Genomic DNA, 23,946 nt, shown 5'->3' on the forward strand with positions numbered 1-23,946 from the left:
ATACATTTTTCTTAGTGAGAAAATTGATCTACATGAATAAGAAAAGATCAAAAGAATGATGAGAGTAGAATGGGAACCTCTTCTAGAGGGGTGAGTATTATTATAGGTTTTTTGAAAAGGGATTTGGTGGCTGGATATGAAAAAAAAAACTAGTACATGCACCATATTATCGGATTGTGCGAAACTGAAATTTGTTTAATCGTCAATACAAGCAGAAACTACTAAATTCCTTCGATGTTTTGAAAATTATTTGGTTACATATGTTAAATCGGAAGAAACTATTCAACTAGGATTTTGATGTGATTTACATTAAAATGATAAATTCATTATTATTCAAACGTGAGTTTAAAAAATATTTTTAAATTTAATGTTATTGACTTTGTTATTTAATAAAAATTATAAAATGTACTATTATTGAATAAAATTTAAACTTTAGATTTTAGAGGTTTTAAGCATTTGTAGTGTTTAAAAGGAATTTTCTTGATTATTAAAATAAAAATTAAAACCTCGTAATTTAAGATAAGATTTTAAAATGGTTTAACAGAAACCAAATTCTCAAACTCACCTAAAATAGCTAAAATTTATTAAAAATCAAATCAATTCAAATTCAGATTGAATTATATTTTATCGATGTATTAAAGTTTTTGAATGACGCCAAAATCGTTAATGAACAAAATTTATTTTTTCATTACTACTACTAATTAGGTCTGAGACTTTTATCCGAGATCCGGATTCGATCCGAAAATCCGGATATCCGGAGGGGCCGAATCCGGATCCGGATAGTAAAATGTTGGATCCGTCAAAGCCGGATCCGGATATCTTAATTTTTAAGTCCGGATATCCGGATCGGTAAGTTTTATTAATAAATATTTCAAAAATAGTAATATCTATATATAAAAATTAATTTTATTTAATATATTTTCATTTTTATAATAATATATATAAATTTTATGTAAATTTTGTAATATTATACATAGAAATAATTAAAGACATTATATATATATATTTTAAATTATTGTTAATATTTTATATATATATATATATATATTAATATTATTTTTTATTTATTTTAAGGATCCAAATCCGGATCCGGATATCCGCCGGATATTACAATTTTTAGGAGGATATCCGACACCCGGATATCCGAGAACCCTGGATCCGGATAAGGATAGTAAAATTATGGATCCGCCGGATAAGGATCTGGATCCGGATACCTTAAAATTGCTCGGATACCCGATCCGTCCCAGGCCTACTACTAATGTATAACAACACTATTGTTAAAAATGCCTTAATGGTTTTTTGGTTCTATTTATATTTTATAGTGGCTTATTATTTAGTTATAATTTCTTATATAATACATATTTTTACTGTATCAACAAGTTGATTTAATGTATTTATTGGCATATGTGAAGGATATCGGGAAACTAAGAGTATTTAAACTAAATTTTTAAATCAATCTAAAGGTTTATTATTATTAAATATATAAGACAAAAATCATTTAGTAAGAGATGTGCAATATGTTTAGCAATCAAAAGTTTTATAGAAAAAATCTCTTAATACCTTACTTGATTTCTTTTGGACAACAACACTTTATTTCACGAGCAAAATTTGATATTCGATATGTAATTTACTGTTTTAAAATTTTTAAATATTTTTAATTTACTTTTGATGTTATTTAATAAATAAAGAAATCTGACACAATGCAATGAATTTTCGAAGAAAAAATATTCTTTTCTTAATATGATATCAAAAAGATTTGTTTCCTAATAAGAAAATTTGTCTTAATGACTTCCCGCTTTTAACCATAATGCATCAAAATTATTTAGTATTAATATGTTTTCTATGGGTTTTCATGTAATACAAGGCTGGTTTATATCATTTTCTAAACGTCCTACCAAAAAAAAAAATATCATTTTCTAAACGTACTTGTAAATACATCAAATTATTTAGTATTTAGTATTACTCTCTGTCTCTATCTCTTATCCAACTCTATATATAGTTTCTCTTTCTTGGTTTTTCTTATCATCGAACTTTCTATTCATCTCCTCTCTCTATTCTCTCTCCCTCTCGCTCTCAGTCTTCAGACCAGAAACAAGATACAGTCAGTGTCTCAAAATACCATGATGGTTTCTCTGCTTACAATGTCGATGAGTGGTGCTCAAACATGGCCTCAGGCCCATACTGATTTAGGCTTTGGGCCCATCAAAAGACAGCCGAAGATTAAATGCACGGTGCATATCGACGTAACGGAATTACCCTTGAAACGGCCTTCATTCACACCCAGAACCACCGCGACGCCACCGCGGCATAATCCTCTCCGGCTAAACATCTTCCAGAAAGCAGCGGCGATTGCGATCGATGTGGCTGAGCGAGCGTTGATCTCACGTGAGCAAGATACTCCTCTTCCCAAAACCGCTGATCCACGTATTCAAATCGCCGGGAATTATTTCCCGGTGCCGGAATTTCCCGTCCGAGAGTGTCTCGACGTTGAAGGAACAATCCCTGACTGCATTAACGGAGTTTATGTCCGTAACGGTGCAAATCCGATGTTCGAGCCAATCGCTGGGCATCATTTGTTCGACGGAGACGGAATGGTTCACGCAGTTAAAATAACCAACGGTTCAGCAAGCTACGCATGCCGGTTTACTAAAACCGAGAGATTAATTCAAGAAAAACGATTGGGTCGACCGGTTTTTCCGAAAGCAATCGGCGAGCTTCACGGCCACTCGGGAATCGCACGTCTGATGCTTTTTTACGCACGTGGGCTTTGCGGCCTCGTCAACAATCAAAACGGCGTCGGGGTAGCGAACGCCGGTTTGGTTTACTTCAATAACCGGCTTTTAGCAATGTCAGAAGACGATTTACCGTACCAATTAAAAATAACTCAAACCGGCGACCTCCAAACCGTTGGGCGTTACGATTTCGACGGTCAGTTAAAATCATCGATGATCGCCCACCCGAAACTCGACCCGGTTACAAAGGAGCTCCACGCGCTAAGCTACGACGTCGTTAAAAAGCCTTACCTGAAATATTTCAGATTCTCGCCGGACGGCGTTAAATCACCGGAGCTGGAGATCCCGCTCGAGACTCCGACGATGGTTCACGATTTCGCTATAACGGAGAATTTCGTGGTGATTCCGGATCAGCAAGTCGTGTTTAAGCTAGGGGAGATGATCGCCGGAAACTCTCCGGTGATTTTCGACGGCGAAAAGGTTTCGCGATTGGGGATAATGCCGAAAGACGCGACGGAGGCTTCCGAGGTAATCTGGGTGAATTCGCCGGAGACATTCTGTTTCCATCTCTGGAACGCGTGGGAATCGCCGGAGACGGAGGAAGTGGTGGTGATCGGGTCGTGTATGTCGCCGGCGGATTCTATCTTCAACGAGAGAGACGAGAGCTTGAGAAGCGTCTTGACTGAGATCAGGATAAACCTCAGGACGCGTGAAGCCACGCGACGCGCGTTGCTGGATGACGATGTGAATTTAGAAATCGGTATGGTTAACCGAAACCGGTTAGGTAGAAAAACCCGGTTCGCGTTTCTGGCTATCGCTGATCCTTGGCCAAAAGTTTGCGGTTTCGCCAAGGTTGATCTTTGCACCGGTGAAATCGAAAAGTACATTTACGGCGGCGAGAAGTACGGAGGAGAACCGTTTTTCTTGCCCGGTGGCACCGTTGACGGTAAGGGAGGAGAAAATGAAGATGACGGTTACATATTCTCTCACGTCCACGACGAAGAGAAAGAGACGTCCGAACTTCAGATTATTAACGCCGTTAATTTAAAGCTTGAAGCTACGATTAAACTACCGTCTAGAGTACCGTACGGGTTTCATGGTACATTTGTGGATTCAAGTGAACTCGTGGATCAATCATAATAATTATTGTACTTGTTAATGATTTTAAAAAGTAGATATAGGTTAAGATTCTAACAATTTGTACCAGTTTTATAACGAATGGTTATAGATTGTATTTGCCTTTTGTTTGGACGTGATACATTCAAAATAAACATAAGAAACAAGAATGAAAAACCAGCTGCATTTTCATCATACAAAGTACAAACATTGGTTGCATTTACGTGATGCGATGAATCATCGCCGATGATGCTAATATGCGATATGGCAATTACTCTGCGAATATGCAATTCGGTGGCTTTTAAAACTTAACGTTGTTATGTAACATATAAACTAATATTTTCTTTTTGCTCCAAATTAAAAAGACTAATTTGTTCTTTTAATGACAGAGATGTCACAGATTCTGCAATTAATGATACTGTATATACATATCATAGTTAACTTCTATTAAGTAATTGTAAGAACTAAATCTCGTTTTCAAATTATAATAAAGAAAATGATAAACAGAATAGCAGTGTTAAGTTGCTAGATGATGGAGTGCCGTGTTTGGTGATATAAATTTAATCCATTTACATAAGAATTTCTTTATCTTATATTATGTAATATAAACTCCTAATATTTATATGGTTCCTGAATATGATCATTTGCGTTCATGCATGCGTTGACTCTTATATGAATAGGAATATAAAAACTTATATCACTATTAAAGATGACTAGCGCAATGACGAAACAGTAGAAATGACGATCTTAAAAATCAAATGTAGATATCTTCAAAAAAAAAAAAAAATCAAATGTAGATTTCTCGTACGTATATATACACAGAATACACCCGAAACCAGCAAAGAACTGTTGAAATAATCCATAGATTTTGAACATTATATATGATGGGCAAGAAATTCGTTGTATTAAGTGAACCCACCTATGAATCATGAATAGATAGTTGGTATTATACAGTCAATATGTTGTAAAAGCGCGTAAGTGTAAACTCGGTATGTATGTACGTACATATATGTCTAGATATACGGATGCAAACGGTGGGATTGTCAGATGAATGTATGATGGTGATGTCATGGACCTCATGTTGTTTACAAACGTTGCATGGTTAATGCAACCACGTTGTAACATTTTTCGTTTTCATCCAAATTATTTGGACCAAATTAAATTGTTGTTATCTCTTCGATGGTCGTCATCCAAAACAAATAGTCGTGAAGGTCAACCATATATTAAGTTCATCAGTTCTGTTCCGTTCCATATATAGATACAAATTAGAAACGTCTCGAAACTGTTATTGAAGCAAAAAAAAATGATAACTGTTCTACTTTATACAGATATTCAAAGTTTATAATCATTTGAATTTGATATCGGTGAATGGCTAGGCTGGATAGTATAGCCGAGCCAGAAAAAATGATACTACATTAGTGAAAATAATCTAACCATGTTTGAAGTAACTATCTCGGTCCTGTACCCTGTAGTCTCCTCGGGTCGGAGACTAGCTAGATTGTTTTACATGATTATTATAAGTCTCTTCCTCGTCGCTAGTGTTCTCAACAGGTTATCTATATGTAAGAATATCTAGCGGGATCAATCATCAGTGTTAGGCTAGTCCAGAACTGAAGTGTCTAACGAAAGAAAAAAAAACAAACCAAAAATCAATCTGATTGAATTGATTTCGTACCCTTCACTCAATGAGAAGATGGATCAGATTCTATATGATCAAACCTATGGGACTTAAGAATGATGGAAGGCTGCAGAATGCTCGTGCTAACGCTTCCATACGACACCATTTACATAAATGTAGGGATTTTTGTTTGGCAGCACATAATGTATAGCAAGTGTGCTTAAATAAAATGGAAAAAACTTGTTGTGGCCTCAACTTGTATATATAGTTCTCTACTAAAATCTTACTAAACTTCTCTGGGTCTTCTTCAGTCATGGTGACCGACGGACCGTTTGAGTCTTCTTTACCAAAACTTTACAAGTCAAAAAGCCCAATGAGAATATCTCCTAAATCAAAGAGGACGAAAGTCTCTAACACTCTTACTTCTCACACATGTCGCTCTTACTGTGCAAAAAAGTGGAGTATTAGTTAGAGAGAGTCGCTTTTTATTTTTTAATGAATGTTAAATTTATTCGATTCAAAAACATTTTTACAATGAATGCATCTCTATTTCAAAAATCTACTAGGCTAACCACTAAAGATTACATGTGCAAAGATCATTAACCCGTTTGACAAGCAAACCAAACGGTCATTGCTTTCTCGTATCCCTTCCCATTGTTTGAATCGTTGAGATTCTATTACGAATCAGCTAATCTATCAGGTGTTGAGAGTCGCCCTTTTCTACTACCAGACAACTGAGAGAAGCTTGCCCAAACAAAAGTTAGGTGCAAAAAGAATTCAGTCTGAATTCTCATATTTATTTATTTTTCTTCACTCAAATGTAAGTTTTCGATTATAAAAGTTGGAAACACAATATTGGGTCATAAACTCAAACAATCTCTCTTTTCATTGTATTTGTGAATAAGATTCCCCTTATAGCTTGGCCGGGAGGTAATGAGGAAAGTCCCAATCAGTCTTGATGTGGTTCCGACTGATCTCTCTCAGGGAACGGCAGCCACTAAGTGCCATTGTCAGCTCAAACTCGTCTCTTAGCATTTGCAGCATCTTCCTTACTCCCGCCTCTCCGTCCGCTGCAAGCGAGAACAAGCTCGGCCTTCCAACCTAATCGAACAAGTAAAAATTATTTCAAAAAGTGGGCATATGCTATAGCAATGGGATGTGCAAAAAACATTGGGACAAAATGTGAAAAAAAAGGATAAAAGAGAGGAAACTGCAAGTGCTAAAAGAGTGTGTGATGAAATGAACTTACAAAGACACCTGAAGCTCCAAGAGCTAATGCTTTAAAGACATCTGTTCCACGGCGAACTCCACCGTCAAGAAACACCGGCAACCGACCCTCCACCGCTTTAACCACCTGCCATTTTGAAATTTGCTCAGTCAAATCATATTCAAATTTCCATAAAACAAGAATGATAAAAAAAAAAAAAGAAACTGAAGGCTTTAATTAGAACAGTTAGAGGTTAACCTCTTCAAGAGCCATTATAGTTGCAGGGACATAATCGAGCTGACGAGCTCCATGGTTAGAAACAATGATCCCTGCAGCTCCATACTCAACCGCGATTCTTGCTGCCAAAACATGGAATGATCACAAAAATGTTCTTAAATTTATGAGATTTTATAGTTAAAAAAAGGTTTGATGTAGAATGTTACCATCCTCAGCTGTAATAACACCCTTTACAAGAATTGGCAAGCTTGTGATAGACTGAAGCCACTTTATATCCTATAAGAAGAAGAAAACAGAGAAAATAAGCAAGAAACTGTTATGTTTCTGTTGTTAGCAAAAAAAAAAAAACTATTATGTTTCTGTATAAAAAGTAGTTAATTATCAACTGAACAAATCTTGTTTACATATTTCTAACCTTCCAGCAAAGTGACTGATCAACTTGACCCGCAACATATGAAGCTAGCCCTGAGTCATTGGTCTGCAATTATCAAGAGAAACAAAAAAACAAAAATCTAAGTATTAAGCTTTTGGAATCATTTGTAGCCCAACTGACCTTGTCTATTTTCCCAAGATCCAACCCTTCAAAATTCTTCAAGGTCAGACCTCTAGGAAGCGCAAATCTGGAAAGATAATATCCATCAGGAGAAGAAGCAGAAGATCTCACAAATTAGTTTATATGATGATGGAGAAAGTTTCATCACCTGTTTTTGATGTCGGATTCTCTGCGTCCGAGCCTAGGGGTATCAACGGTAAGAGCAATAGCTTTGAAACCAGCTTCTTCAGCTCGTTTCACAAGCTGCCTAACCACGTTTCTGTCCTGATAGACCTGAATCAATACAGCCAAACTCAAGCCAAAACAGATACATAGAAAATAACAAGTATATGAAAGGTCTTGTCCATACTTACATAGAGTTGGAAAAAGCGAATCCCAGGTCCGGTGGAAGCAACTTCCTCAACACTACACGTAGCCCATGAAGATAATGTCTGAAAAAATTATCAAAACAATACTTCTCCCAGTTAAAAACAAAACCAGAGAGCCTTTCAAGAAAATATCCAGTAAGGTGTGTGATAGAGGAGGAGATAGAATCAAAACCATGATTGTTCCAGCAGCAGAAGTAGCTCTAGCAGTTGCAAGCTCGCCTGCAAGGACAATAAGACATTTCATTTTTCACATAAAATTTATTATTTAAGACAAAACATACATACCATCAGGGTGAGCCATTTTCTGCATAGCAGTGGGAGCAACCATGATTGGCATGGATATGTTAAACCCTAAAACAGTCGTGCTCACATCAATCTTGCTTACATCGATCAGAATCCTAGGCCTAAACCTGTTTTTTTTTAATAATCAACACACGACCAAACCAATTAATATACTTTAAAAACAAATTAAAAATAAAAAAATTAAGACTCCTTACAGAATCCTGGAGAAGGCGTTACGATTCTCCTGAAGAGTCCACTGATCCTCTGCACCAGATGCATAGTAATCATAAACCATCTTTGGTAGTTTCTCCTTTGCGATCTTCTCGTATTCCATCACGTTCGTTATCTCCATTTTTTTTTATAAATTTCTGCGTGGAATTAAAACATCTCTTTCATGTTTTCATCATCAAAAATCAATTTCGAGAATTTACAACAAGAACGAGGGCTGAGTCAACTATAACAACAGTACAGTAAGCGATCACATAAATCAAACCAAGAAAAAATCTGATACAGATTCTAAAATCAGAAGATCTTTCACAAACAAATCATAAACAAGATAAGCTTACTGAGAGTTCGCCGAGAGAAAGAGAGAGAGAGGGCGGCTTGGTGTTCTTGAGAAGGAAGGTGGCGAAGAAAACTATATGAAGAATAAAGTAAAAAATATAAATGTGGATTGAATATTCCTGATATAGATCTCGTTAGTCACAAAATTAGGTACGTCTCTGTTTTCATTTAGTACTATTATTATAAAGTGAGACGGCTAAGTTTCTATTTAATAGTCATCTTTTTCAGTGTACGCAGCTAAGTTTCTGCAATCCTATTAGATTTTACTACTGTACAGTGTCAGTTCATGCATGAACGCAAATATTCCTACAGTTAACGACAAAGATCTCATATGGGGGGGAATGATCTCACCCCACATAACCACCTTGAGATTAACACCGGTTAACGGTATAAGACAACTTATAAATTAAAAGTAAAATCACAGTAGGATATAAAAACACTTTAGTTTAGACAATAGGGGTAAGGGTTAGAAGAGTCTTTGTATATATCATATGTAACACTGATGCAGACATCAACCCAATTAGGTGGGTTGGGTAGAGAGATACCTTCACCCAATAGGGATGTGAATTATTTGATCTTTTTTACCAATCTATATAGAGATAACTCTGTTCTTCAATCCTATTGTTGTTGAAAAGTTTAAGACTTTTGTCTTTTCTAAATGTAAATACAAAAAAAGATTTTCAAAAGGGTAAAACATACAAAGGACATGTAATAAAATTTTGCTTTTAAGCACAGTGAAGAGACCAAATCCATAATGAAAGACTGGTGTTTCGTTACACACTGATGCAATCTCTCGAGGCTCTCTCTACTCTTTAAGCTGGATCAACGAAAGCTGTTCCTCGATAGAGCAATCGACATGGCAAGACGTCCTGCAAGAGGCAGGGATTAGGATTATACCAAGACAACGCTGCTCAGTAGGCGAAGGAGACGATCTTCTTATGCTGCGATACTCGACAGCGTCTTGGAGAAGTATGTTTCCTTGTTTGTCAATGCAGTGGAAATTGCCAAGGAAGAATCTCCCGTCTTTGATTCCAACCAGCATCTGGCGAAACAAGAGCTTCCTCACTCGAGCTATCGGATCTAAACTCGACCCTTCGGAGGTTGATGCAACGATGGTGGTGCTTCTCTCTGCTCCCTCTTGTTCCATTTTCACAACAGGCTCTTGTTCTTGTATATATACTTAAAACATCAAGAACACAAGAAAAGAACAATCAAAGTTCTAAACTTTGAATATTATAAATGTAATAACCAAACTTTGAGAGCTAATCATATCCCCACAACAATGACCATCTTAACCGGGCCTCGTGGTCTGGTGGTATAGGAACCTCGGCTGAGGTGCCCGCCATCACGAGTTCGAGCCCTGGCCACAGCGGATTTAACATCCCTTCCGTTGGGGCGCTGGACCCCCTACGGTATAGTTGGGAAGGTGGCTGCCCAGTTACCAGAGTTATCAAAAAAAACAATGACCATCTGTTCATAAACACTACCAAAATCGATCAACAAACACGGATCAAGACCAGAAGATACCTAGAAGATGACGTACGTTCGTAGTAGTAGTCTTTTGAGCTTCAGATACGAGGGCTCGGGAAACCCTAGGATTAATCTACGGCGTCGATCCGCAGCTGAGACGATTGTCGGAAAAGACGATATAGATTGTAGGGGGAGGCGAAAGGGACGTGGGCCTTAAGTCCATTATCATTATAGCACATTAATCCATATTAAAGCCCTATTTATTTTTTAATATTTTTTTTGAAACAGCCGTGTGTAGGCCAAAATAGCTTCAAATATTTCATGACCGATAGCTAAATTTTCATATTACCGCAACATAACACTTGTGTTTTTTTGTTTCCTATAATAGTACTAACACACAATTTGGGTCACCATGTTTTATTTTGAATTTACATACTACTAGTTTCTACAACTCTTTAGTTTTCTTTTGGTTTGGAACTGGCTTGTGATCCATTCGAAACAAAAAACGTTAGATATAACTCTCAAAAGGATCATTTTGTTGCCTAGGCCTGTGCATTTTAACCTGGACCCGAAAACCCGAACCGACCCAAAAATACCCGACCCGGAACTGGACCGAAAATTTACAAGTACCTTTTGGGTCTAAATCTTTTTTACCCGAAAAAACCGGAACCGAAAGGAACCGATCCGAATAGATCCGGACCCGAAAAGAACCGACCCGAATAGATCCGACCCGATAAGAACCAATTTGTACCCGACTTAAAAGCATGTATATCTAAAACTATGATGTTTTTGTGTTCTATTTTATATATATTATTTTATGATTTAGTTGAAATATATTTTGTTAACAATATTTGCTATTATTTTGTAACATTTTTTAAGTAATATGAAGTTTTAAAATGTAAAATTTAGAGTTTAAAAATATTTTATTTTAGTTATTAATAGTTTCATTTAAATTATTTTGTAAAATTTTAGATATATATGACAAATATCAACTAAATTTGGTGAAATTGGGTATGTCATGTCCTTTTCACATCCTAAATACCCGAACCCGACCCGGACCCGATATGGACCCGAAAAATTACGGATATTTTATTGGTATTTTAATTATAGACCCGGACCGACCCGGACCTGAGAAGAACCGACCCAAACCGAAAATTTTTAAGTACCTATTGAGTCTAAATATTTAGGACCCGAAAGACCCGAATCCGAAAGAAACCGGCCCGAACCCGACCCGAAGGCCCGAACGCTCATACCTATTGTTGCCTTCTTTCTATCATTTTCTATTTGTAAATATGGACCATTGACTTTAAACGATATTTTTGTCTCAATCTTTTAATCATTATAAATGTGACAAAAACTTATCATAATAAATAATATGGACCATTTTACTCTCTTCGTACAGAAGATGCAGAGAAGAGTAATCAATTCGAAAAGTGTGCGTTAAAGATGATGAACAGAGACGATATCAAACATTGGAACTCGAAACACCAAGAAATACCTTAATACTCACGAAAGAAGCAAAATCGGATACACAAAATCTTGCAGTAAACAAGTTTTGATTCAAAGTCTATAAATATTTATGAACTTAAAAAGTATAGGAGTTTGCCATTTATCAGCAAAATTTTAAATGTAATTAAGCAAGATTGAATAAAAGTTACTTGAAGGAATCCTTTTTATTTTTTGTAAACATGATAAAGCCCTCCGAACACATGAAACACAAGTACACCAACTTTACTTTAAATCCCAAAACCACACGAAAGTTGAAAGCTTTCCTAAAATAAATAAACAACTAAAAGAATGAATTTAATAATAATTTGTCTAGTACCCTAAAAGATGGGTTAGCCATGTGGGTGCAGAAGAAGATCAAGTAGCCCATGAAACAAAAAGTTAAAAAAAAACTTAAAATAATAAAAACAGATCGTAACAAAAATTATGAAAATTTGGGAATAGCCATTGTTGAAGGAAATCTCTTGTTGAAGACAACAGCTGTCAAATGGGGAAGATATATCATATATTATACTCCTATATAGATAGATATGAACCAATACATATAGAGAGAGACAGAAAGAAAGACATGAGAGATGCTAAGGAAGAAGGGAACCAAACAGAGATCACAACAGGAGACAACTAATTTTAATTTTCACTCTCTTCAATAGATAATGGGCATTGCCCTAAATTTTCAGTTTCAGTTATCTATCATAAATATTTTTCTTCTTATCAATGTGAAACTTTTATATTTTTATTTTCATTTTAAGTTTGTGGTCTCTTCATTTTAATTTCCGTATTTTTCTTCTTCTGATATTTGATTTGATTCAATCTAGTATTCTTAAAAGGCTCGCCCTATTACCTTGACCTATACTTGTTCATGAATACCAAGAAACAGTGTCTTAGTACTATAACAATTAATTAACTAAAGAGATAAAAAAAAAAATCATGCCAAAAATAATAAACCACAAACAAATTGATATTATCACAAATACAACATTACAAACCCAATTCAAAAAAGATTTCCAAATTGGACACATTAAACAAAAAAGGGAACCCCTCTAAACAGATTTAACACACATTAAGGATGATAATCAGAAGATAGACACTTGGGTGATGAATGAAGCAAACACAAATCAAAGAAACATAAAACAACAGATGCAAATGGTAATAGAGTATCATCAGTTCTTGCCTTTACCCTTTTGGTCTGAGTTTCTGCATCCATTCTCATAGTAAAGCTGAAACTGGTGATTGTTGTTGTTGTTGTGGTGCGGGTGTTGATTCTCTGCAGGCAGTGCATTACCGGTACCGAACAAGAACTGTGGACCTCCACCACCACCTTCTGATGATGGAAACCTCTGTAGATTGGCAAGAAAAGACTGATGATGATTTGTTGAATTGGACTGAAGGGTCCCCCTGTTGAAACCACTGAACCCGGTGGACGCCACGGAGGTTGTCGACATGTTGAAGTCGAGATTGAAAGCTCCACCGCCGTTGGATCCTGCCGGAGATATCAGATGGTCGGGAACGAAGGAAAACTCTTGATGAGGATGATGATGATGATCGGAGAAGGGGTGAGAGTTTGTTTGGATCGGGAAGTGGGTCTGACCCGACCCGAGAATCAAACCGGAGCTGAAATACTCCATAGGAGCAGGCGATGAAGAAGGAGCCATCCATTGCCGGTTAGTGTTAACCGGATCTGAACCGGAATTTAACAGATCGGTAAACGAAGTCGTATGGTGGTTGTTATTACCGTCTCTCTCCTTGGTCTCTTTAGCTGTTCTCTCTCTAGCTCGCTCTCTAGCCTTATCCCTCATCTCCGACCTCGAAAGAGACAAACCAGAAGAGTTCTTGCTCGTGTCCGAATTGCTACTACAAGCCGATTTAGACAACGAGTTAGCCGCAGCAGCAGCGGTAGGAGAAGCACCAGTTAGTGTCGGAATCTGGTTGTCGTCATCGTTCATCGGAAAATTTGTGTTGTTGAGCGAAGGGAGCTCGGAGATGGAATCCTCCGCAGCTTTGATGAGCCATTCGACGGCTTTGCTGGGCTGATCGTAGCCTAACCGGTCTTGAAGATCGTAGAACTGAAGAGCGGTGGAGACTGATAACCGGACGCGCCGGTCACGTGGGCCTTTGGAAGTCCAGACTTTGCTGTGTCGATCTTTGCCACCGGAAGCTCTCGAAACCCTAATGATCCTTGAAGAGTTGTGATGCCACCGGCTTAACCTGTTATTGCTGTTGTCCACGACGTCGCCATTGTTGTTCTTCATCAGATCTCCAATCATTTCATCATCACCAATAATCTCATTCCTAAGCTTTTCTATAACCATTTAGGGCATTTTTTTTTTTGGTTTCCCCCAAAATTAAAAATCTAAAAGGTTTTTTTTTTTTTGTATGGGTTTTATTGGGATTTAAAGGAGTAAAGGTTGGGACTTTGGACTTTTTATTGCTTACCCACTGTACTGTGTGAGCATTGATGATGAAAACCCCCAGAGGAAAAGAAAAATTAAATTAGGGTTTTTGATATTTCACCATCAAAGTCAGTAGATACAGCTTCGTTTAAGCTTGTCTGCAGCTGTGTTTGCAGAGTCATCAAAAGCACTGTCTGAAACACTCCTCAGGCCTGCAATAACAAGATGAAATAAAACCAAAGACACAATCTCATCAGAAAAACAAATCTCTAGAAATATATATGTATTTTTTTTTCCATATATGCTTATGTTATATCCTTATTTATCTACATACTTTTCTAAGAGATGACTTTCATATATATTTAAGTTATATCAGTTATTCTGATTTGGAATTTGGAATTTATGATCTACTCTTTTAGATCTGACAGATTGAAAAAGATGACTTTGATCAAATGGGTTTAAAGATGATGATCTTAATAACACAGATAATTAAGGTGAGAAATCAAATTAAGAACAGCTACAAGGAGAATCAGAAGCTATGATAAAATAATTAAGCTAGTTAATTGATATGAACACAGCAACTTTCGGCTGAAGCGAGTATTAATGGAGTTCAATCTGTACATAAAGAGTTAGGGTGTGTTTCTAATTATGTAAAGAAATACTACTATAATAAAATTGAGATGTTGTTTCATAGTTACCAACAAGTAGATAAATTAAATTAAATTTATTGCTATAGTGTTCTGGATTCTATGCAGATCGTTGGACTCTAGATGAAACAGGTGTCAAGCTCTCTTGCTTGATTTGTTTGAAACAAAATAGGAGGTTTCTTTCTAAATTGAATTTGGCTTTCCTGGTTTAGAAATTCTCATCAAGATATCTAAATCATCGATCTGAAATTGGTCTTTTCGAATCATAATTGGAAGAAAAAAAGAACTCAAAATTCCGATTCTTTATCTGATTGGTTTATTTTTTTCCGGGAAAAGTTCAAAACTTTATTATAGATAATCTGAGACTTACAGGAGGAACAGAGGAGCTTGAGCTTTGAGCTGAAGTTGCGTGAAAGAGGGCTAGGGTTTTAGGGATTGTGAGAATAAAAATTTAGAAAGAAAATCCGAGAAAATTGGAATTTCTTTGATGGTGATTTAAAGGAGTGATGTTCAGAGAGAGAGAGTTTGGACACAAACCAGTCTTCTCTGTTTATTTCCAGTTCTACCCTTTATTACATGACTTTTTCACTGAATTGCCATATTCCTCTATAAAATATCTGTATTAAATTATCATCCTTTATCTTGGAAACAATATTTATGATTTATTGAATACAAAATGGTTTAATTTTATTGAATGTAAAAGGTTTAAATATTTATTTTGCCATATTCCTCTATTTAATGTAAAATGATTTAATTTTTTTCAAAGCGGACAAAATATGTCTGATTTTGGCATTAAATAAGACACGCACACGACAGTTTATATATTTACTAACTTTAAAATAAAATTCAAAACATATACTTTTATTAAGTGTGATACAAAACTAACTCAATTCTTGAAATTAATAGAAATAGCTAAATAAACCATTGATGTTGGCTGGTTAGCTATAGAATACATTATTGCAAATAAAAAAGGAATACATGTAGAAGCTTTGTAGATATGCCTTTTCAAAAATTATTTAAGTTGACCACCTTCAAGATTTTGCTTGGTACTTGACCCAAAAAAAAAGATTCTGATTGGTGACTGATTATAGATGTTGTATTGGGTAATTTTTATGGTTATATTCTGATGATACATTTTTAAAAAGGCAAATAGAGATAGCATCAAAAGAAAGACGAGAAAAATGAAGTCGGATCATTTTCAACTAGGTCGTACCGTATAGGCCTACAGAACTTGAATATCATTACCTACTTACTCTGTAGCTTGTGCTCGGTGGTTTATACAAATTTATTCCTAAATGTACGTGTGTGGATGGAGACAGTTTACTTGCACAATATATATGTAAATATCTGCTTTAAGCATTTTGTAGCTACTATGAGTTAAATAGTTTTTTTTTTGTAACCTACTATGAGAAAAATGTGAAGGGTTTATACGCATGAATCTTATCCTCTTTTGAGTACGAAATTTCAAGTGATCCGTATCGGAGACTGAGTACTCAGGGAGTTAGCATCTTTTGATCTCTTTAACCATTGATCGGAAAGTCTTCTTTATAGAAAGCTTGGCAACATTACTTAGTCTCGAGGGTCCAAAATAAATGATAGTAGTATTCATCACATTGTTTGATTCTTTGTAGAAATATGCTTAAACACCCTAACACTGGTCTAGAAGATCAAGAAATAAGCCGAAAAGTAGCTATAACGCGACACTGCAAAACTTGTTTAAATTGAATTTCACGTAGTGTTAAGTGAGTTGTCCAAGCTTTAGCGATGATATTAAACCCAAAACTACACATATTTATGCAAATAAACATATATATATGCAACAAACGTATATGCTATATATAACTACTTTTTACTCTACATAGCTTTATAAGTTTCTTTTCCACCTACTAATCATATTTATCAAGAATGCAGATCCATATATATTACTCTCTCCGTTTCACAACGATAGACTTTTTAATATTTTCACACATATTAAGAAAACACATTAAACTATCATAATAAATGTACATACTTTTCAATTTTCAATAATTTTTAACCAATATTTAGTTTAATAAAGTTAATTAATTTTCTTGAAATTTACAATTTTTTTTTATAAAAACACGAAAAATACATCTTTGTGAAACAAACTTTTTTTCTAAAAAGTATATCTTAACGAAACGGAGATAGTATGTCTTAGGTCACACCGCTTAAACTCATACTAGAATAAACACCTAAAGATTAATTTAAGAGCTAAACATGTGTTTGCATTCGCGCAATTTGAATTAACTTTAATAAGGGGGATACTTAATGTGATTTGTGGAATTCAATAATAGTATAGTATTCCCTCCGTTTCATAATATAAGTAGTTTTGGCTAACAGCACGAAGATTAATAAAATTATTGTTTTTAAAAAGTATTTTATAATAAATAGGTTAGATATAATTTAACCAACAAAAAATAAATTTATTTAATTTAATTGGTTATACTATATTCAATAAATGTAAAAGTTACTTAGAAATATGAAGATTAGTTACATTTTGAAACAAAAATATTTTACTAAAACTAATCACAGTGTGAAACTTAGGGAGTAGTAATTAAGAAGAATAAAGGAGAAGCAAAAAGAGGAGCAAGTGGTTCACGACGGGCTCGAGAGCACGTGTCGCTGTCTTAACGGACACTTGCTGACTTCTCGATCACTGTTGCCTTTACCAGACCACTGCACGTGTCTGCTTCTTGGTCATCCAAATTTCTGCTTACTCTCTATTTATCGCTCTCAAACACAGTTTTTTAACTGTAATATATATTATTTCAATATAATTTAACTTTTAATATTTGAAAATGATACCCTTAAAATATTATAAATATATAGATGGTTTCTCAAAAAATCAAATAAAATGAATGTATTTATTCTTCTTTTTCTCATGTTTTATTATTATTTTTCTCAAATCATGATGAAAAAACCAACAATGGTGTTTTTCTAATACTGTGTATAAAATTTGAGGTTTCTGCTTTTCGAATTAATTTTTAAAGAATTCAAATTATAATGTGTATACAACAAAATTCTATAACCTATAATCTGGTTTCTTCTTTGATGTTGTTGTCCATGTTAACTTTGGTAATTCACCAATCCTCTATGTTTTTTTTTTTTTGCTTTAAACCAATCCTCTATGTTTTATATGCGTTTATCTTATTTTACATTTTACCGCTTGACCTCTAAACATAATAAATGAGAAAATAATATTTGTGAAAACTGAAAACATTGTTTATACAAAAAGTTATATATTGCTTTTAGTCTAGCTAGGATGTACATACCCTTGTGTACGTGTGCATACAAAATCCTAGAGTTATTTTGCAGAATACCAAATACTTTCTGATGTATTATAAGTATTCTCAAACTATAATTGTTAAAAAGATACATTTTTTTTTAAAACAAAATTAAAGATCAAATTTACGGGAGTTTTGAACACGACGTCAATCGAACACGCAACCTTCGTTTGATACGAAACTACAATAAACATACCTAAAGTAGTAAAAGTGGAAAAGAAAAATAAAACATCGAGCCTGTAGAATAAGTATTGTGCATTTTACGTGTTATATTGTATATTTCAGGAATTTAAACGTTAGAGTATTGATATTGTAAATATCTATAAAACTAAACTATTATAAATATTTAGGAAATGAAACTAATGCATGGATCTGAATCTTTACTAGATTCGTATGTAGTGGTACTGTTTTGACCACAGTTAGTGATGTGATGTTATGATTTTATAAACAGCTTTTATAGTGCACATGTACTATTTTCTGGTCATTGCAACTATGTGCGTTACGTACTGCCTTGCACACAAATAAAAGATCTAATTTTTTTTTTTTTTTGGTCAAAAATAAAAGATCTAATTATTTTATAATATTTCTCTTTAGTTTTCTTCTTTCTTTTGGAACAAAATGAACATGTATACGAATCATCATATCACTTATACGTAACGAAAGTAAGTTCAACGATAAAGACTGCTTATGTTTGACAAAAGAACTTCTGAATCATGATATATCTATATCGATGAGCATAATCCATTGACTGATTGGTTTGTTGTATGTGTAGTTCATCCATTTAGATAAGATTTCATAGCCGTGACTGAAGCAAAATATAAAATTATTTTTATATTAGTCCAACAAAACAGTACCAAGTTGATTTATTTTTTCATCAATTTAATTTATCTTTTTGTTTATTCTAACAAATACTAAGAGACAGCAAAACTACATAAAAGTTATTATATGGGATTTTTTTCATAACCAATTGGATTAAGTGTATTAACTAAGAGTGTACATTAAAATATAAGCGAAGTTGATGTACTTTTAAAATGGACCATTAATGAATCTAGTGGGTCGTGACTCATGATTACTTTTGTCCATTAAGCTTGTCAATGCTCTATATGGAATAAACCCTAATTACGATTTGAAAGATATGTCCACCCTGAGGTATATACCTTTCTATTATTAGATTCACTCTAATTAATTTATGATTACCCATTACATGTAAATTAGTTCAAATAGCCTATGTACTAAACTTTGATTTTTATTGGTTAATTATCTTCCAGATAATCATGGAAGGACCACAAACATACACCCATGATAGTACATATTGTTGCAATATCTATATATTTATATATGGTTATAGACTTATAGTGAGCTCAAAGTCATATTTCCATCGAGGTTTAAAACTATAATTAAAGCGAAGAAATGATGACAAAAATAAAAAAGTAATTTAAAGGAGAAAAAGAATATAAAATGTGACGAATTTATAGATAAAAAGTTAACTTCAAAAGAAAAATTATGGATAAAACTAAAATTTCCAGTCTAATTATTTGGACATGAATGTCAAAATTAAGGCCCAATGTGGAAAAATTTAGGGGCCTTTCCTATAACTCTTAGTTAGAAGATTAGTCGCTACCTGCGACCTGCGACTGATCGCGCGACCAGTCGCAGGTTGTTGGTCGTTTTGATGTCGCGCGACTGATCACGCGACCAGTCGCGGGTTTCCATTCAAGTCGCCCGAAAAAACAGCGACTAAAAATTAAGAAAATTATGATCGCGCGACTGGTCGCAGATCGCGCGACACGTAAACGAACATAGTTTTAGTCGCAGGTCGCAGGTTTAGTCGCAAGTCGCAGATCGCGCGACACGTAAACGAACGTAATCTTAGTCGCAAGTCGCGCGACACGTAAACGAACATGGCCGATGTCTTTAGAATGGATGTAACCGTGTAAGTGTGTAACTGCTGTACAACAGAGGCGGACCTACATTATAGAATGGGGTGTCATCTGACACATGTTTAATTTTATATTTCGGTGTTTGTACGTTAATAGGTGAAGAAGTTTGTAGCTCAGTTGGTCGATTTCACAACATAACATGTATCTACCTAATGGCTAATGCTAACAAGTTCATATAAACAATGGGAACATATGAAGAACAAACATTCTTTACAATGAATAGATAAGAGATCGAATTTGCTAAAATAGAGCAAGATGGTGAATGAATCTGAATCATGGATCTTTCAGAAACATTAGTGATTCAACTTGTTATACACGTCTGTTACACCATACATACATTCATATGAATCTGAAACTGAGAAACAGAGTAAGTGTTCATATCAGCTCTAATGTCTCACTATCGAAGCAAAGTTGAGCTATTTCCCTACATTTGGTCAAAACCCAATTGGTTCTTGTGGGAAAGAAACGAGCTTTGGGGATTATTACATCAGTCTAATTGAAGAAATCAATTTGATTGTTGCAGAAAAAAGAGGGAAATTGGAGAATTACTTCGACTAGGATCGAATTTGGCCGGAGGAGTAGGCGTTTCTGGTGGCGGATCATCGGGGTTTGATGGAAATTCCGGCGGAGAAGGAAGAGTAGGTTCAGGTGTAGTAGCTGGCTTCTCTTCTTCCGCCATTGAAGGGAGTTTCAGGTTTCTTTTTCTCACAATTGATTCTTTTTTAATTGTTCTTACAGAAAACCTTTAATTTCTATTATTCTTGTGATTTATTTATTTATTTGATAAACGATTCTTTTTTTCCGATTATTTTCATGTTTTCTGATGAAAAAGGATGACTTCGCTATTTTTCTTTTCTTTCAATTCTTTCTAATGTTTATTTTTATTTGCGCGTATGGCATGGCTGATCCTCAAATTCATGGAATTTAAACAATTATTACTAAATATTTAATATAAATTTTAATAATTAATCTGAAAATCGAATTATTTTTATATATTACACCTTAATTTTTGATATGTCCATGATTAATATGTTCATGATTTATTTACTTTAAGAAATACATATAAACGTATTTATTTAATTTGAAAAATAACATCCTTTTTCATTCATTTATAGCTTATAAGAAATATAGAACTGTCCAGTGAACAACATAACAAAGAGAAAAGATTATCTAATTCGCTAAACTTATCTGTAACTTTTAAATATTATGAGTTATATAATAGAACAAATATCAAACTTGTGTGATTTTAAGAAGAAAAAACGTCAAGTGTCAATGTAACGGTTTGCATAATCATTTTTATACAAGTCACTTTATCAATCAAAATTTGCCACATAATTTATATTTACAAAATTTAAAAATAATTAAAATGTCAAAAACTGTAACCCACGTATCTCACTACCCATAATCCTCCTCCTTACACAACCTTTTTTTCCTGCTCCTATATATTTGTAAAATTTGGTAGACAAATGGAAGCAAAGTCTCAATCGAAAGTAAATAGATTAGGAAAAAATTACACTCCTAATTCCTTTTCAATTTCAATACTATAATACAGAATTGGACCCGTATATAGTGGTACAAGTCAGCCGAGTTCCATTAAACTGTATTCTCCACTTGTTATTTTTCTTCTTTGTGGTTATGAAGATTCAAGAAAAGTGGATATGATGGCTTTGAACTACCGGAGATTAATTCAATAGTGAATAGAGATCTAAAGTAAGATCCAGCTAAAAAGGAAAAAGATAGAACATGCAGACATGGAAGTCTACGAAGAACAAACTCTTATAAAAGGTAAAATATTTCTGTTTTAATTGTTTTTCTATTGTACAATAGATTTTAAAACAAAATATAAATTGAAAACACCATTAAAGTACTACGGTGGGTATAGTAGCTATTAATGTAATAAGAGAAATCAGTCATAGATTGCAAGTTAAATTAGGAAAAACACATGAACAACAAGACATAAAGAAGTAAGACAAAGCTCCAAACTAATATTTGTTTTCAGTGAGCTAATAACATAAGTTTATATGTTGCGGTTAATCAGAGATACATGATAAGTTTAATGGTTTGTTTAAGTATACTCATATTCTTATGATTAATCAAAGTTATTTTATAAATGTAGTTTTAGCTGTATATAAGTTAGACTTAGTCTAATTTGTAAATTACATGTGAGTATTTAATCTAACTTCAGGGTCTGAAAGGACAAAGTCAAAGCGTAAGGATGCTGAGAAAGTAAAATGGTATTGTGTGAGTATTTAATCTAATTTCAGTTTGTTAATCAAATTCTGTCTTTAATACCTTTAAATAAAAAAAATAAAAACATAAGAGATTTGCCCGTAAAAAAGTCTTCTGATCTTTAAAATAAATAACCTATCTTTGGTTCCAATCTAGGAGTAAAACAATCAAATCCTTCATACAACACCTTAATCTTCTTCTTTTTTTCTCTGCCCATTTTCAAGACAACAAGATTTTTAAAACTGCATAACTAATGGCCAATGAAATGAGGTTTATTCAAACATGGGGAGAGGTAACGCCTTCACTATTTCAACGGATTCAACAGGGGCGATTATCGAGGAGCATCTCGCAGCCTAAGTTGGAAACAATTCTTGAAGAAGGATGTGGTAGTTTTCCAGTTCAAGCTCCAAAACGGATTGTGATCTTTCTTCCTCTTCTCCTCTCAATGATTTTGTACTTTGTGTTGTACAAGACTATCAAAGACTTACTGATTACTTCTTTAATCTGCACTTTGTATATGTTGTTAATAACAAGTTATGTCCATGATTTTAGGTTAAATAAAGAGTCATACTAGAAAATGTGTGTTTGCATAGGTCAAAAGCTATTTTAAACATATTTGAAATATTATATCGGCATAATTTGTTCGCAAATTTCAACAATATCTAGCTTTGTTGGATTAAGGCGACGTTTTTTCATAGGATTTCATTTGCCAAAAACTCGAGCCATGTTAAAAAATATATTACTGGTAAGAAAATTCAGAACTAATGAGCATTAAGAACATGTTATAAAATTCAATTTGAGAATGAAATGAACTGAAACAGAGACATAAGATTATATATAAGAAACCCTGCTGCTTTTACATTTACCTGCTGCTTATACATAAATTACATTGAAATACTTGTGCATAGGTATGTAACATGTTCAAGAAAATCGAACAACACGATCATGTCTATACAACAAAACACAAGACACGGCCGATATAATCGCCGGAACGATAAGGAAGAGACGGTGTCGTTGGCTCACAACGACTTTTGAATAATAATCTTGATGGTTAAAATCATCGGACCTTTCTTCAAATATGGTCTCTAGTGTCGGAGACATTGAACAGCTCCGGCGAGAAATCATTGACGCCGGCGCCATTTCAGCTCGAGATAAAAATCTCCTTCTTCCTAGTTCTGATCTGACCATGATAGCTCGATCTTTTCAAGCTTTTCTTGTTATTCTTGAAAATGTTTATGAAAGTATTTGGCTTCTAATTAATCTCAAATGGAGAATTCTGGATGTATATATAGAGTCTAATGATATATACAGAGTCTAATTCACGGCGACAAAGATATATAAAAACACGGTTTCAGTTTGTTTGGCAAAAGTATTCAAGAAAAAAAAAACAGATGGATCAACCGTTGTCTCTGGTCAAAATTGAGCAAGTGGTCTGCATTTCTACACACGTACGTGCTCCTTTCGATATTGACAAAAATAGATACTGTAAACAACCACAATTTTATCTATTGTTTGGTGATGGAAACACAAAAACGACGTCAAAAAAAAAGCAAACACAAACTAAAAACAAAGGGAAACAATAAAATTTATCAAATATATTCTAATCAAAATCTTCTTACATATTATTGTGAAATGTAATTTTAATAATTATCCTGCCCAGTCTAACTTAACTTATTTGTACCAAAACTGTAAGTATGCATGTATAAAGGTTGATACAAAGATTTTAACCGATTTATTATAAAAAATAATTTAATTTGTTTTCGTATATGAACAACCAGAAACTTA

At 34.2% G+C, this 23,946-nt stretch overlaps 5 protein-coding genes across 6 annotated transcripts; 1 reads left to right on the forward strand and 4 right to left on the reverse strand.

Annotated features, from left to right (window-relative positions):
- Positions 1 to 2,031: 2,031 nt before the first annotated feature.
- LOC106304727 (9-cis-epoxycarotenoid dioxygenase NCED2, chloroplastic) lies at positions 2,032 to 4,017 on the forward strand. Its single transcript, XM_013741121.1, has one exon. It carries the CDS (start codon positions 2,121 to 2,123, stop codon positions 3,870 to 3,872), a length of 1,752 nt encoding a protein of 583 aa, XP_013596575.1. The 5' UTR covers positions 2,032 to 2,120; the 3' UTR covers positions 3,873 to 4,017.
- A 2,209-nt stretch (positions 4,018 to 6,226) lies between these two features.
- Positions 6,227 to 8,785, reverse strand: LOC106301935 (peroxisomal (S)-2-hydroxy-acid oxidase GLO5). Its single transcript, XM_013738424.1, has 12 exons — positions 8,680 to 8,785; positions 8,329 to 8,481; positions 8,117 to 8,241; positions 8,004 to 8,050; positions 7,817 to 7,894; positions 7,612 to 7,736; positions 7,464 to 7,530; positions 7,326 to 7,388; positions 7,117 to 7,186; positions 6,932 to 7,032; positions 6,716 to 6,820; positions 6,227 to 6,567 (listed from the first exon to the last, which is right to left on the reverse strand). The coding sequence occupies exons 2-12, from the start codon at positions 8,463 to 8,465 to the stop codon at positions 6,379 to 6,381; spliced, it is 1,107 nt and encodes a 368-aa protein (XP_013593878.1). The 5' UTR covers positions 8,466 to 8,481; positions 8,680 to 8,785; the 3' UTR covers positions 6,227 to 6,378.
- Positions 8,786 to 9,340: 555 nt separating this feature from the next.
- Positions 9,341 to 10,363, reverse strand: LOC106304542. Of its 2 annotated transcripts, none has more exons than XM_013740943.1 (2): positions 10,221 to 10,363; positions 9,341 to 9,856 (listed from the first exon to the last, which is right to left on the reverse strand). In XM_013740943.1, exon 2 carries the CDS (start codon positions 9,822 to 9,824, stop codon positions 9,483 to 9,485), a length of 342 nt encoding a protein of 113 aa, XP_013596397.1. In that variant the 5' UTR covers positions 9,825 to 9,856; positions 10,221 to 10,363; the 3' UTR covers positions 9,341 to 9,482. The 2 variants fall into 2 exon arrangements, with proteins under 2 accessions (XP_013596397.1, XP_013596396.1); XM_013740942.1 differs by having other exon boundaries at positions 10,205 to 10,363.
- Positions 10,364 to 12,575: 2,212 nt separating this feature from the next.
- Positions 12,576 to 15,191, reverse strand: LOC106306932 (transcription factor TCP2-like). Its single transcript, XM_013743728.1, has 2 exons — positions 15,061 to 15,191; positions 12,576 to 14,255 (listed from the first exon to the last, which is right to left on the reverse strand). Exon 2 carries the CDS (start codon positions 13,960 to 13,962, stop codon positions 12,814 to 12,816), a length of 1,149 nt encoding a protein of 382 aa, XP_013599182.1. The 5' UTR covers positions 13,963 to 14,255; positions 15,061 to 15,191; the 3' UTR covers positions 12,576 to 12,813.
- A 7,790-nt stretch (positions 15,192 to 22,981) lies between these two features.
- LOC106305386 lies at positions 22,982 to 23,428 on the reverse strand. The gene has a single exon (XM_013741763.1). The coding sequence runs from the start codon at positions 23,347 to 23,349 to the stop codon at positions 23,083 to 23,085; it is 267 nt and encodes an 88-aa protein (XP_013597217.1). The 5' UTR covers positions 23,350 to 23,428; the 3' UTR covers positions 22,982 to 23,082.
- Between the last annotated feature and the right edge of the window lie 518 nt (positions 23,429 to 23,946).

The sequence above is a fragment of the Brassica oleracea genome, chromosome C7, assembly GCF_000695525.1.
Source record: "Brassica oleracea var. oleracea cultivar TO1000 chromosome C7, BOL, whole genome shotgun sequence".
NCBI lineage: Eukaryota > Viridiplantae > Streptophyta > Magnoliopsida > Brassicales > Brassicaceae > Brassica > Brassica oleracea.

Coding starts and splice junctions, on each gene's coding strand:
- LOC106304727 (XM_013741121.1), top strand. CDS start 2,121: ATGATGGTTTCTCTGCTTACAATGTCGATGAGTGGTGCTCAAACATGG.
- LOC106301935 (XM_013738424.1), bottom strand. CDS start 8,465: ATGGAGATAACGAACGTGATGGAATACGAGAAGATCGCAAAGGAGAAA. Junction 7,895..8,003: donor CTGCTGCTGGAACAATCATG/GTTTTGATTCTA, acceptor TAATTTTTTCAG/ACATTATCTTCATGGGCTAC. Junction 6,821..6,931: donor CTATAATGGCTCTTGAAGAG/GTTAACCTCTAA, acceptor TCAAAATGGCAG/GTGGTTAAAGCGGTGGAGGG.
- LOC106305386 (XM_013741763.1), bottom strand. CDS start 23,349: ATGGTCAGATCAGAACTAGGAAGAAGGAGATTTTTATCTCGAGCTGAA.
- LOC106306932 (XM_013743728.1), bottom strand. CDS start 13,962: ATGGTTATAGAAAAGCTTAGGAATGAGATTATTGGTGATGATGAAATG.
- LOC106304542 (XM_013740943.1), bottom strand. CDS start 9,824: ATGGAACAAGAGGGAGCAGAGAGAAGCACCACCATCGTTGCATCAACC.